Genomic DNA, 15,519 nt, shown 5'->3' on the forward strand with positions numbered 1-15,519 from the left:
ATTTTTTATTAAGTCTTAAGGTTTATTCAGTAATGTTTTTCTTGTACCTTCTCTTTTGTTTTTGAATGTTGCCTATCCAATATAAAAAAGTAACTTTCATTTTAAGATTAAAAATACTTTTATGTATCAAAATTTTCAAATTTCACATTCAGAAACTTTATAATGTTCAGATAGTTATCACACGTTTCTTAAGAAAAAACCAGAAAATTAACAATTTTCTTAATTGTTAATGCAATTTTCATTAACAAATCTCTGTATGGGTTTGGTAGAATTGACTGATCTCACAACCGCCATAAAAATTAGGAAATATAAATTACTTTGTTTTCTTTCTAGAATGACTACAAATTATGACATGAAAACACATGTTTAGTGTAAATAGTTTAAATTTCACAACATTTCAACCATGTCTGGGTACCAATACAGAATTTACAATGATGTTACATACCTGCACTCATTATACTCGATCCAATAATACAAAACTGACCTTTAGTCTTTACAAAATGACACGTCTTGGCTGTGTTTTAGTGGACTGGTATATTATAAGATGCAGTAACATTTCTATTATAAACTGTACATGTATATCAATTATTACTATTTATTATTCTTAAAACACAGAACTGTGAAAAAACAACATAAGCAATTATCTCTTCTAGTTATAACCTTTGCACTTGGTTGTTGCTTCATGTAGGCTGCTAAGACTTAAAATTTTGCTGGTGTAAGAGAGGAAACAACATTGTTTTAAGATTTTCTACATATAGTTAAATGATCCAAAACTTATAAATTACAATATCAATACCATAGAACTCCACCACAATTTATGAAGCTTAGTAATTAAGCTGTATTTCAGTTTAAACAAATGATATTTTGAGTATTATAAATACAACCTACTCTGTTATCATAATACAGCATGTGACAATTTTACTTTAGACACTGCCATTACACACCCTCTATGGTTATACTCACAATCACTCAGTCTAAATTTATCTCTGTCTTACTAACCCAAACCATAATTTAGTACACATTTATGGGCTGACAGAGGTCTTGAACATTCTCCAAACAAGATATTATGATGCAATAGTACTAAGTTGAATTGAGAAGAAAAATTTAGAATTTTCTACTAACATAAAGCAATAACACAAGCACCAATTCACGACAATTGAACTAAACAACATGATTCATAAACAGTTACATAAGCAAACCTGTGATAGACTACCACTTCTAAAAATAACTAAATTTAACACTCATGCTATGCTTAAACCATGTAAATCATAATACCTGCATTAACTTAAACAATCATGAATATTAAACACTGGATCATTTTTGGAAGACGGTCTACCTTGCTTAAACTCAGTACCCATGTTCAACAAAGTCATACATTTTGCATTATTTACTCCCAAAGAGGTCTAAAGTTAGTACTTATCAGAAAAATCAAAGTCCAGTTTTTATTTTAGGTCAGACCACAAAATTTTTGGACAATCCTCATATGTTCTATAAAGACAAGCATACAAAACATTGTTAGCTTACCTCAATAGTTTTGACGAGATCTTGGTGATTATGTTCTGTCTGAAGAAGCAATTCCCTGACAGAGTTAAAAGCATCAGAGACTCTAAATACTGGTGAGATTACAGTAGACACAGAGGTAGAATGAGAAGAACCACATGAAGAGGTGTGCCAAACTGTTTGGGATTTGACAGGGGGTGGATGTGAACTACTTCTCTGTTCTCGTGTCGAGAGAGGAGGATTTTTCTGTCAAGTGACACACAGACAGATATATATGGTATTAACATTGTCTGAACTCCAGAAAGTTTTATTTGTGTGTGTATATGAAGTTATATTGTTAATAGTTCCACATTACAACGTTAGTTAAAACAAAAGAGGTGTGATTTATACGAATATATATTTTATCATAAAGCATGGCATATTCATAAATGTCGAGGACAATCGTTTCTTTTCCTGAAGTACTAAGAATGCTGTTAATGATTGTGATAAAGAATAGTAATCAAAACAAATTTACTTGTAGATACTACAACTTGTTTACTGCTATAACACAAAAAAGCTGCACATATGGTTAAGCACATAAATGTGTTCATACTTGACTGTTCAAACATTCCATCATATTAGTTATTAACTATTTCTCTCCTTTAAAATACATGTATAGGCCACCAAACAAAGAATAAACACTCAAGTACTCTGTTATTAGACTTTTGCACCACCTATTTATATGTGGATTATCATATTTTATGTTAATACTCAGAAATCTACAATCTTGTACAATGTTAAAGACATGCTACTGAAGAAAATGTTAAACTGAACACAAAACTATAGTTTTCATTTAAGCTTATTTTTTAATTTAAGATTTTTCAAATGTTGATTCATTTACCATTATAACTCTATTTTAAGCACAAAATAAAAAATTTATTTATTATGTTTTGATCAATTAATATATTTAATGACCTATTAATATCTTAAACAACAATAGTCCTTACTTCAGCTACATGTTGATTTTGGTTTTCGACAGCAGATCGAAGTCGATTCACCCAAAACTGTCTTTGCTTGGCATCACTAGCTGAAAAAAATTTTCAACATTAATTAATTTCATTTTATTCTGTATACAGAGTTAACACATTTTATAGACAACCATATAGAGGTATATGTCGACAATTAGGGTCAAGAACAGGAACTAGTGTTTCTGGGTTCACTAACTAAAGTATGCTATTTGGTTTATTTATTGCTCTTTTCATTAATAATATTAATAAATTATTTACTGCATCAAATACAATTATTTTTATTTTATTTTAATTTGTTGTTAATTATTAAATTTGTATTATAAAAGCAATGTTACTTTGTTGGCTTATAATTTGCATTTAGTAATAATCTAAGTTTCCTAAACTGATATGATTGGGCTTACATCAAAAAACAGTTAATGTCAAGAAATTTGAATGATAAAACATATTGTAACCTTTTATAAGTACATATATAATTAAAGAATATTTAAATCATTATGTTAATGGCTAGGCTCGTTTCACTTCAAGCATGCAGCGTACTTCAATCAAAAGCTATTATTACTTGGTTTTCACAGAGTTCTTTAGCAATCAACAGTGCCTAACAACCCAAGTGTATTTTGGCTGGAGGATAATCACAAGTTTATATTTGAAAAAGTAGCTTGTATTGTGAAAAGGTTAAAAGATGCAGAACCAAAGACTACATTTTCAAGATGAGAACTTTAAAATTTTACTTGTAAAGAAGAAAAAATATCAAAGCATTTAGAACTCCAGTATGGTTTCAAACTATGCCTCAAACTAATCTGAAAGAACATCAGTCCAAAATGCCATTCTAATGAAGCTGACATATTTACTGGTATTGTTAACAGTCAAAATAACAAAAGAGAAACTTCAATAAATTTATTTGTGAAGCCTTTTTCTTTTTATTAGCTATATTTCTGAGCAGCAGAAATACCAAGTGTGGGATGTGAAAATACCAGATTTTGTTTTATTAGTCATCAGATTCCTTGCAATCCTACCCATAAATCAAAATTCTTTTAGGCAGAATTAATTTGTAAGACCTTGGGCATGATTAAATATACCAAATGAAAGGGATGACCTCCCAAGTCCAAAACTGTAATAAGCTCTTAAATCAAGAGGTTTCAGAGCTATGAGCTAAAAGGTTGTACTTGAAGAAAAAAAAAACTCAGAGCCATTCTATGAGCCAAAACTAATTAACGGATATTTCTTTAAGCAAAAATCTCTACTTCTTTTGTTAATAAAATTCAGTCCCCTCTGACCTTTGTACCCCCAGCTTACTCTTTTCTCACCTTCTGTCTTCAATCTTTATCAACTTACTATAAACACACAACTAAGCCCAAATATGTACCAATAGGGATGTAAGCAGCTAAGAAATTGTTAAAACAATGTTTATTATGCAACGAGAAGTAATTTTCAATAATGAAATAACAATGCTTAATTGTTTACATCTTTCTCTATAAGTTCAACATATTTATAAATAGAATGTTTGCAAGACAAACTCATTTTTTAACTCCAGTATTTCATTTTCATAAAAGAAAGGTGTAAGATCTCCATATTGTAAAGGAATGTAACCTTAGAAAGAAAAAGAAACACATTTAAAGATCTCAAGGAACTAGAATTCTGATAGATCAGACAAAGTGAAATACTCCTTATAAGTCATTCTAGTAACAGATGTTGACAGCATATGTACTTGAAGGATACAATGAACATGGCTTGTTAAAATTACCAGGTTACAATCGAGGAATTACATTAACCAAGAATAATTGTTTTAAAATAGGTGTTCCTAGATCCTTTACATACAGTTTCTAATGTTCAGATCACCACTGCAACTTCAAAACATGACTAGGAGTAAAAGTGCTTCTATTGTGTGGCTTATCTTAGCCACTACTAAACCTTAACACTAACACCATCTTCTGTGTTAGGATTAAGGGAGGGGAAAAAAAGCAACTATTTTATGTTATTATTCACAGCCCAATTTTTTAAACCACTTTAGTTTTTCTCTATTCTTGTTATAATAAGGTAACTGAACAGAGCACTCTATTCAGGAAATCTAACAATAACAGGATACTTATAATTTATAATATCTTAGCTATGAGGTATAACCCCAGTTATAAATTAAACATCTTCAGTTCCTTTATATAAACCCAATGACCCTTCACATGGTTTGAAATATAAATAATACTTCACCTATCTTGCATGAATATCTGTAAAAAGTAGTTTTAGATTTCTTATAGTTTCATTTAATTACGATGTATGCTTACAAACAACAAAAATGGTTTGAGAGCAATGCAGCCAGCTTAAAAGGAGCTGAGGAAAGACACTGAATTGTTAGAAAGGGTTACTAAAATAGTAGCTGGGATAGAAGGGTTGTCAAGTGAAGAAATTAAGATATTTGAAATTAAATTGTTTTCTCTTGAAAAAAAAAAAAAACTTAAAAGATATCTGATTAAGGTATTGGGTAGGGAACTGACAATGTTGATGCGTCATCTTTTTTCCTATTTAACAGTAGGACAAGGGGACACAAATATACATTTTGGCAGGATAAGAGTCATCTTCAGCTAAAATGAGTTCATTTTTCTTACAAGATGATTGGCCTTTTAACAGGGTTGCCTTCAAATGCTGCCAAAGCATTAAATTTAAATGAGTTTATGAAGAAGATTGACTAGTATATAAATGATAATTATTGGCTTTAAATTTGTTGTTGTGTTTTTCAAGTTAATTTAGTTTTAAACTGTGGAATAGCTGAGATGGACCAATGTTATATAAAACTATTTAACAACAGTTACTGAAAACCAATACACAATGGTTCAATATACCTAAACAGCTTCTTTGGATACTAATAACATTGTTCATAAACAGAACACACACTCAAGAAAATGTATTTCGGAATTCCACATAAAAAAAAAAAACTGAAGTAGCACCATCACTTAGAAACATAACACAACTAAAACACAGGATTCAACTTGTATTTATTTTATATCAAGTTGAATTAATGACATTTTCAAGGGTTTTAGAATCCTGTTCTCAGTAATAGCCACACACGCTGTCGATACATTGTACAGATATTGGTTTAAATAACCCAATTTTATCCCCTTACAGCTATTTAGTTTTTAATGAAATTCATTTATACAGGTGGGACTGTAATACAGTAAGTAATACAGGATTCAACTTGTATTTATTTTATATCAAGTTGAATTAATGACATTTTCAAGGGTTTTAGAATCCTGTTCTCAGTAATAGCCACACATGCTGTCGATACATTGTACAGATATTAGTTTAAATAAACCCAATTTTATCCCCTTACAGCTATTTAGTTTTTAATGAAATTCATTTATACAGGTGGGACTTCTTTCTAAAAATATTATAGTGGATGTTTATCTTATTAAAGTGTCTGAACCACTATACCATTGATTTAAAAGCAGTTCCACATCATGATGCTAACACTAAAACATTTGTAACAAGTTTATATCTGCTTGTTGTGATTAACTACCTTCCATCCTTCCAATGATTTGGCATGTAGATCCAGTATCCATGTCTTCTTTAAGAAGCAGTCTTTCTTACAGAACACTATAGAACACCTTTAAACTCTGAATCATTTCTTAGTGACAAATGAATCAATAACAAGGCCCAGCATCACCAGATGGTTAAGGCACTCAACTAGTAATCTGAGGGTTGTGGGTTTGAATTCCCGTCACATGAAACATGCTCACCATTTCAGCCATGAGGACGTTATAATGTGATGGTCAATCCCACTATTCATTGGTAAAAGAGTAGCCTAAGAGTTGGCAGTAGGTGATGTCGGTCTTAAACTGCTACATTAGGGACAGCTAGCACAGATAGCCCTCACGTAGCTTTGCACAAAATTCAAAACAAACAAAACCAATTAAATAATGTAGGAAGTAACACAGATATAAAATTATAAAATCACATTTCTAAATGACTAAATTTTCATCACTACTTGCTATAAGAACTAAAATTCACCACAGGAACACTGAAAATCCAAAAGTTTATAGATGGTACAAGAATTTTCAAAAAATTGTCACAGAAAATGCTCAAATATAGTTCCCACGATTCTCAATCACCATACGAAGTTACAGTGAGCATCATCTGTTCTGGACAATATTCATCAACCTTTGCAATGCCCTGCACCCTGACATACGTGTTAAAGTCAACAGTCTTATACTCTTGTAAAAACACAGAAAGAAAAACAATGCTAATTTGAGTAAAAAGTGATTCAGGTATGCAGTGTAAGATGATTTGGAAATAATAAATAAAATGTCCAAACTTTTCTGAATGATACTATGATTCTCATTAAGCCTCTGATGAAAATCTATTCCTGTAATAGTAACAGTTTGTTTGTTTCTGAATTTCTTGCAAAGCTACACAAGGATTATCTGCACTAGCTGTCCCTAATTTAGCAGTGTAAGATTAGAGGAAAGGCAGCTGCTCATTACCACCCACCACCAACATTTGGACTACTCTTTTGCTAATGAATAGTGGGATTGATCATAATGTTATAACACCCCCACAACTGAAAGGGCAAGCACATTTGGTGGGATGGGGATTCGCACCCATGACCATTGGATTGTGAGATGAGTACCCTAAACACCAGGCCATGTTGAGGCTAGTAATAGTTTCTAAGACAAACATTTTAAATATTGAGTTTCATTTATAATCACTGTGTTGTGTAAGATGGAAGACCAAATATTTGCACTTCACGTGACATTACTGATCATAACATGCTTTGTTCATAGAGTAACAAGCTGAGGCAGTGGTTTGTGTAATTTCATAAGTAGTTTTGCCTTGTTGCAACCAAAACACTACAAATTCCAGTTATCCTTCAATTATTTTGTACAGAGTAATTGGTTTTATCCACCCAAACACTTCTGATGTGAACATAAAATGTAATATTGTTTTAGAATAACAATTAAAAAAGTACAATGTCTGAAGGATTATTGAGAAATATACAGCAGTACTGACAAATGTACTGCAATAGGATGCTACAGTTGGAGAAACTATTTCAGTCAATGCTAGACTAATATGCAAGAAAAAAGAAAATTTGCTTTAATCTTCTTCTATACTGATAATTTTGGACACAGTAAGTAGACACAAGTTGTCTTTAACATACAGAAAAAAAAATTACATTGATGGTACCTTTCTGAAAGGACCAAACCTTACCTCTCAACCTGTAAACCTCTCCACAGACAGCACTGACTGTAAAAGTTTGACTGTCTTCATCACTAGGAGAAATAACTGCTCCCTGAAGGATATTAAAAATTATGGATATAAATAATAACTTCATATTGAATTACATTAAAATTATTTAGATATATCTACCTAATCAAAAAACTCAAGATTATTTTCAATATTGCACTACAAAGTCACTAAGACTCTAAAAAAGGTGTCTTTTCAGCAGAAAATTTATTTAAAAGGATGATAAAGATTAAGGTGTTAATTTATAACACACTGGATTGGAAGAAACAGTTTCAATTGAAGAAGAGACTGTAATTCAATGGAAAATATTTTAAAATCCACTTCCAAAACTGAGTTTCCATTGTGTTTACACACTGTTGATGTATAGTTAAACCAGCAACAGAAACATTTGAACATACTGATACTTCTTATTGACAAGTGATCACTGAGAAAACAAAAAGACAAGACAGTTTAAACACCACAAGCATGTTTGGTAAAAATGCAAGGTCTGAATTTGTTCATTTCTTTTTTGAAAAAAAACACAACAAAAACAGTCTTCAGATATTGTTTTTTAATGTTTTCAATGTAACAAAAATGCATTTCTACAGCTTCTAGCTGACTTGTAACTTTCATTTCTACATGGTTCCATGCATCAATAGAAGTCTAAAATATCTTTATAACCAGAGTTACAATGACAAAAAAAGAAAAGTTGATAGGTAAAACATCTCTCATATGTTAAGACTTCTTGCACAATTTTCTGATTTTTAATGAAGTAAGAAAGCATGCATCTGTAAATTCATACTAAAGAAAACAATTTCCACTCAAGCCACTATGGAAATTGCATGTACGTCTCAATACTGATCACCACATACTATCACAACTACAGTTTGTTGTATTTAAATTCATCTTGACAGGCAGTTACATCTTTTCTAACAACCAGACACAAAACACCCATGAGCTGAAAATAATTTCTACAAATAATTGAAAAATCTTTAAATTTATTTTAAATTTTTTAGGTACAAATTATATACTTTATGAAATGGTCATGAAAACAATAACTAAAACAGTAATTTCTGTGTTTCAAAGTTCAGGTTTAGGGTCCATTATTTTCAACATAATAATAATAATAATAATAAGAGTTCTTGTAAAATATCAGTTTTCTTAAATCTCCTAAACATATAAATTAAAGGATATAACTTGTCTTGATATGTTTAATGTTTTTACAGACTATCCATTTGCTGATAAATGGTACAAAACACTTCATGTTGCAACTTTCTGTTAACTTTTAGCCCTGAAAATACCAATATTCTATACTGTTAGTAGTTTTAGAGAATGTGTGCAATATAAAATGAGCAACAAATTTACTCAAAATACATTTCATCGTTGTCTGTAACTAAATTATTATGGTCAGGAGAGAGCTGTATGATTATTACTTTTGGATCTGTTTACTTATAAACAGTATTTTTTCAAATTATTGCTCATTCTGAAATTCTAGGTACATCTCTAAAACAATTACTCACAGCTAAACGGACGACTCCTCTTGGTCTCTTTTTTATTTCATCGACCTAAAGAATAATGTTTAGATACAATTAGATATCTTAGCAAAAAACAATTTATATAAAAGAATATTTTTTTATTATCTCAGCAGAAACAATTTAATTAAAAGGATATTCCTCATTATCTCATGAAGGAAACTATTTAAAAGAATATTCATAATTATCAACTTAGAAAAAAACTATTTAAAAATATATTCTTTATCATTATCTCAAATGGAAACAATCTATTTGAAAAAAATGATTACTGTCTAAAACTATCAATGTGATGCCAGAATGATAAACATTAGTTTGTAATTTCTGTACAGCAATAAGGACAAGTTTGAAGTAATCCAATCATATTTGCATGTTAAAAACAAAATAAATTCAATGCAAACTTTGATAGACAAAACATGAAGTATTTTGTAGCCAAGTGTAAACTATGAAGATGGTGTTGTTTTTCTTTTATTAAAATCCACCTATTATTTTTAAAATTTATGTATCTAGAAAGATATTGAAAATAGTTAACATGCAACCAAAACATTGATGTGTAACAATAAATACAAAAAAATTTTGGACACCTCATAGCAACCTGAAAATTCGAAAACCTAGATATGAAATTATTTGAACAATCCCTTATACATCCATACCTATTTATGTAAATCAGTGCAGATAACCCTGAGAGTCCCCCAATTCCTCCATTTGAAGGCTTTAATATAAAAATTTTGAAAATGTAAATAGACATGTTAAAGAATTCCTCAGATATTCATGCTAATTTGTGAGTGAATCTTGTTATCCAGTCCTGAGAACCTTAAACACTTCTTTGACATCCATATTAGGGCTCCAATTCTAAAACATTAATTTATTGTTTTGAATGGCTCCTTACATGTTAAAGTTAATTTTCAAGTAAACTGGTTCACCCAAACATGACAGTCCATTAAACTTCTTGCATCTCTAATTTTTGAAGGGTCCTCAGGGTTCTTTCAATTGTTTATCATTTACATTCTCTAAGGGAGAAATTCATAAACCAAAGAAATGGGAATGATACATATATACAATTGTGAAATATTTATATGGTTAGTAATTTAAAATTATTTATACATGCAAATTTAGAAATTTAAAATTGCAAAGATAGGTCTGATATTTAAAAAGTAAATATAAAATCTGTTTTATTAAACCTAGAACTTAGTTCAGTTGAGTATTTAATATTATCATCTATAACTTTACTTAAATGTACAATTAAACCTTCCAAAACTAAGATTGTAGTTCCACTTCATAAATGATACATACTGGTCACACTTTAGACTGACAAATATATATATATATATATAAAAGCCATACATAATGTTAACAATAACAGTCTTTATAATTTATTCTATTAATGAAACCTTTATTGTGCAGCATGTGATAAATTTATGATAGGCAAGTATATCAATGAAGAATGATGTTAGTTACTTTGAATACCCCAGGAAACTGTTAAACTCAGCTCCCAATAACAGTGATCATGCTTGCAAAAAGCATTCCTACATGACACAGATATTTTCAAGTATACATATATACAATATAAAATGTAAATTTTAAGACTTGTCACATGTTGTTGGGCTTACGTGGACCTTGACAGGGGAATGAGGTAATGTTGCAGGTCTTCCAACCAAGACATTCAGATTAAAAATAAAAGGAGCAGAAGAAAAAAATAATAAAGAAACTACAAACCAGACAAACCAATCTTTGTTTTCTTAATTATTTAACTGATCCTTTGTTTCCAAGCTTGCTTACAATTTGTACAAATATACTCTAAACAAAAGAAACGGTAGCACGTGGGAAGAAATTCACTTTGTAATCAACAAAAACATGTTGTAAAAAAATAAAATAAAATAAAATTATTTCTAGTTTCTAAACTCAACATTTGTTTAACTCTCACCATGTAATATTCCAAGAAACCAGCTACTGGGTTAAGGACAAACCAGCGATTCTGCCAACCTTTTACCATGTTGGTGTACTTACTAAGCAGGCCTTCTACCGGCTTCCTGAATAATGGAAAATAAAGATCACAGGTGCTTCTGTACAATTATTAAACAAATTTGTTGGCTACTATACAGTTTACATATATACATGCACTTGAACATTTCACATAAAAGGTGTATCATTGATCAATTTACTTGTACAACTACACTTAAATAGTTTTCCTGTCATTGACATTTGAACAGTTGTACCTGTGAAATTTTAAAAATATATTTAAAGATTTATTTGTGTGTTTCTGCAGTTTTCAAATTGCAATTGAAGATTTAAACTGTTTCATTGCTGCACTTGTATTTTTGAGCAGTTTAACAGTGCATTTGGAAAATTATACATTTTACACTCATTATAATGGTTGTAAAATGCTCATAACACCACCAAGTTATATGATTTCAGATTTCTAAAATGTTTGTTTACTAAAAGAAATGTAAATATGTCTGATTGTATTAAAAGTGTTTTAAAGTATTTCACAAGAAGGTGTAAGATAGGTTTATTTGATAATCTTTACAGTTGATAAAACTTTGTAGAATGGACAGCAACTGCCTGTTGTAGAGACAAGTGTAGAGGGTGACGTTTCAAAAGTCTTCAGTACACTTACGACAGAAAACTTTCATACATTGTCCCCTACACTTGTGTCTCCATAACAGGCAGTTGCCTTCCATTCTACAAATGTTCATCATGAATACTCTTGTCTAAACAATCTATAAAAGAATCCTTACAGTTCTCTGGTTAACTCTCTACCAACCTACTAAAAATGACAAAACATGGTTACTTTTCAAAAATCTTCAACTTTAGGAAAAGTTAACTGCAAAATGTGTCTTGATAACATGAGTTAGAAAACTTTCTTTAAATTATAGACCATCTAGTTATTCAATAAGTGGGCCTAGTGTGAAAATGGAAAATAAAGTTAAATGATAGTTAACAGTGCTGTATTAAAACATTTGGATGTAAGTTATTGAAAGACTAGCAATAACATTATTATAGCAGTCAGACACAATGATAAATAACTTCAGCACAGCCATTATGAACAAGAAATATGTAAATAAAACTTGGGAAATCCTTATCAGTTGGGTTAAAAAAAGTCTTTTTTTTATACAGATATGAAAGGGAAAACAATTTAATAATAAATAATGAACAGCAAGGACACAAAACTTTCTGTTGAAATGAAGTATGTCAATATGAAGTTTATAAAAGCAAATTTTTATGGCTTTTAGATCGAAACTTAAATTGTTAATGGAAAGGTTATACACTTATGCAAATTTAATTCTGTTTTTCTGAAAGCCACAGTTAGGTTTAACGTAAAGGTCCACTAAAAAAAAGTTCCTTTCTAAAGGTATATTAGTGAAAACATTACAAAGAAGTAAGAAATTTGGTTTATAGTATAAAGAAAAGAGCCAAATATGTGGTACTTTTTGGATTAGAAAAAAATTATATAAAGCGATTTCAGAAAAAATCTGTTTTGGGTACTGTATTATTTACATAAACAACAGTTGTTTATGAGCTCTAATGGTGAAATTCTTCAGGAACTTGTGAAATCAAGATACAGTAGACTGTGTTTCTACAACTTAAAACTGGAAAATTAGTTTAAAAACTGCAAAGCATACAGACATATTTAGTTAAGAAATTTATATAAGGTTTTTTTGTAGAAAGAACAAAGGTCTTGAAGTAAAATAATTTAAATGTAATTACTGATAAAATAACCAAACAAGAAACCACAGCCAAGGTATAGTATTATAGTCAGTTATAACCAAACAGTTACATCTAGTTATACTCATCCATTTTAATTATTAAAACTCCTTATTTGGCATTTATTAGCACAAAACTACTGGGCTATGAAAGCCATCTACTTTTGCATACACAAATGTAATTAAAATGTTGACATCAATATATTATTATGAGTAGACTTACTTCACTGTGGTAGGAATTTCATGAAGTTTATTGGTTTTCTTTCACTTACTTTGTTTTGTTTTCTTCTTGAGCTTCAAATTCCTGAAAACGTTTTTCCAGATTATTATTCTAAACTTATTAATAATTTATTCTAAATAACAAAATTATCTACCTTGAGGAACAACTGTGAAAGCCTGAAACATGCATGAAAAAATTTAACAAAATAGACACGTGTCCAATTAATAAATTAGGAAATTTATTGGTGAAAAAGTTCTCTTTGTATCTGTTTTCAATAAAAATGCAATTATTTTCTGAGGTCAATGTTATCATTAACCATATTTTTGTTTTGAACTGACATTTGTGTCACGAGACACAGATATTTAGATACACATATTTGAAGAACAGCAAGAAGTCCCATTCCCATTGTAGCTGTACCCTTCATTTTATGAAATACCCATCTTCCTGTGCCCAGCCCTGACCTCCAACCACACACTGGTATCTCACAAACTCTCCCAATCCTGTAATGTCTGCTATATCTGAAGAGAAATATATCAGAGGCTCCTATACTATTTAAAACATAAAATTGCATAATTTGGAAATGACTTCAACACTTCCAAATCTCAAATCTTTGTCCCCTCAACCTACCACTCTCAGCATTAAACATGAAAAACCAATGGTGCATCAATTCTTTCTGTTATCTTTATAATTTTGAACATTTCAATCAGATTCCTTCTTTTCTCAAGAAGAAATAATTTTAAGGACTTTAAACTCTCTTCATATTTAGTTCCTCCATCCCAGGAATCATCATAGTAAACCCTTTCTAACACCTCACTGTTCTTAAAAGTAACAAGTCAATGTTTGACTAAAGTATTACAAAAAGAGCCCCATTCAGGATCTGAACAAAGAAATGATAACTTTCTTTGACATATATTTAGTATTCCTTCAGATACAATATGCAATCCTATTTGTTTTATGACTGGCAACAATACATTCATTACCTAAGGCTTGGGAAACTAATCAACTGAATAGTGTTATAGAAGCCTCTTTACTATTATGCCAGTTAACTAAGTAGGCCTTTAGAATAAAACCTGTTGTAGTATTTTCTGGGTGTTTCTTACCCTTTCGCTCCTAGAGGCCTACTTAGTTATCTGGCACAATAATAAAGAGACACACGTAGCTTATGACTTGTTAATTTATGATGATTACAATTTTACCTAACCTGTGGAAGCCTATAACTGCTACCTTATAGTCTGACAGTAATTTTTTCTTTTTTTGTGTAGGTGGTGAGTCAGGGCATTCTTGATAGACCAAAAAGCCCTTTGATGTTCCATAATAAATAACTTATAAACATTTAATATTCATGAAACAATAACAAAGAAACCTCTTTTCATATTTCCACATACTAAAGTGTAAGAGCATTATTTGATATTTCTCAACATTCAAACTTGTTTCCAACTTATATATCTTACATACAAGTTCTTATGAATGAAAGATACATTGTTAGCATTAATATTTAGCGTATCAGCCTTTCCCACAAATCGTATTTTTGCTAATACCAAATAATTTTTAAAATACTACAGTCCAATTGGCTATCTAAAATTTTTATCCCAAGCGATATGTCACAAAAACACATGCTAGGAAAAAACAACACAAAAACGTTTTCTTAAACCATTACTATTAACGAGAATTATTTATCAAATATCAACTTGGTTCCCACTGAACTTGAAACAACTCTGTGATAAAGGCAGTACTAAAGTAAAGTCGAGTAAAGTACAACAGTAGAAGTTCAACTTGTTCGAATATTACTACTTTACGGTTTAGTACTTTTCTATTACTGAATTTTAATAATCATATGAAACGCCAAATAAGATCCTATAACCCAAACCTTTGCTTTAACCATTACTGATATTAAATGCTTTCTTTCTTCTTCAGTTAGACCTGGAACACAATTAGAAATATCTAATTGACGTGTACGACTTCCATCCCCTTCTTCAGCCATGACTAAACTAATGATAATAGGGAATGGCTATTTTATTTACAAAATAATATATATAAGAAAAATAATTGTCAACTGAGAAATAGCTAGCTTGTAATCAAGAATGAAAGGATAGCACAATTCCGCTACACTATATTATGAATTATAATTATTTAAAGAGAAGACTTTACCAAGAGCAATTAAGACCAACTTGCATATAAAAATAGAACGAGAAAGTCTGAGAACCATAATAATTTTGATGTTGCATTGCACAGATGTGAAGTATTTTTGCACAGGATTTACTTTAGTTTACCGAATTATTATACTGTTTGCATGTATTTGTTTTAGTGAAAAAGTTTCTTTCTAAAGGTATATTAGTGAAAATGGTACAAAG

General features: G+C 30.2%; 1 protein-coding gene across 3 annotated transcripts in view; it reads right to left on the reverse strand.

Annotated features, from left to right (window-relative positions):
- Positions 1 to 15,177, reverse strand: part of LOC143240840 (oxysterol-binding protein-related protein 11-like) — a 31,228-nt gene extending 16,051 nt beyond the window's left edge. For 2 of the 3 annotated variants that reach the window (XM_076484007.1, XM_076484008.1), the window contains exons 1-7: positions 15,036 to 15,177; positions 13,221 to 13,252; positions 11,169 to 11,274; positions 9,236 to 9,280; positions 7,701 to 7,782; positions 2,487 to 2,566; positions 1,525 to 1,746 (exon numbers count right to left, since the gene is read on the reverse strand). In XM_076484007.1, coding sequence (XP_076340122.1) covers positions 1,525 to 1,746; positions 2,487 to 2,566; positions 7,701 to 7,782; positions 9,236 to 9,280; positions 11,169 to 11,274; positions 13,221 to 13,252; positions 15,036 to 15,149 — 681 coding nt within the window. In that variant the 5' untranslated portion in view covers positions 15,150 to 15,177. Of the gene's footprint in view, positions 1 to 1,524; positions 1,747 to 2,486; positions 2,567 to 7,700; positions 7,783 to 9,235; positions 9,281 to 11,168; positions 11,275 to 13,171; positions 13,253 to 15,035 lie in introns of all 3 variants that reach the window. The other variant, XM_076484009.1, reaches the window with a different exon arrangement.
- Positions 15,178 to 15,519: the final 342 nt, after the last annotated feature.

The sequence above is a fragment of the Tachypleus tridentatus genome, chromosome 13 (assembly GCF_004210375.1).
Source record: "Tachypleus tridentatus isolate NWPU-2018 chromosome 13, ASM421037v1, whole genome shotgun sequence".
Taxonomy (NCBI): Eukaryota; Metazoa; Arthropoda; class Merostomata; order Xiphosura; family Limulidae; genus Tachypleus; species Tachypleus tridentatus.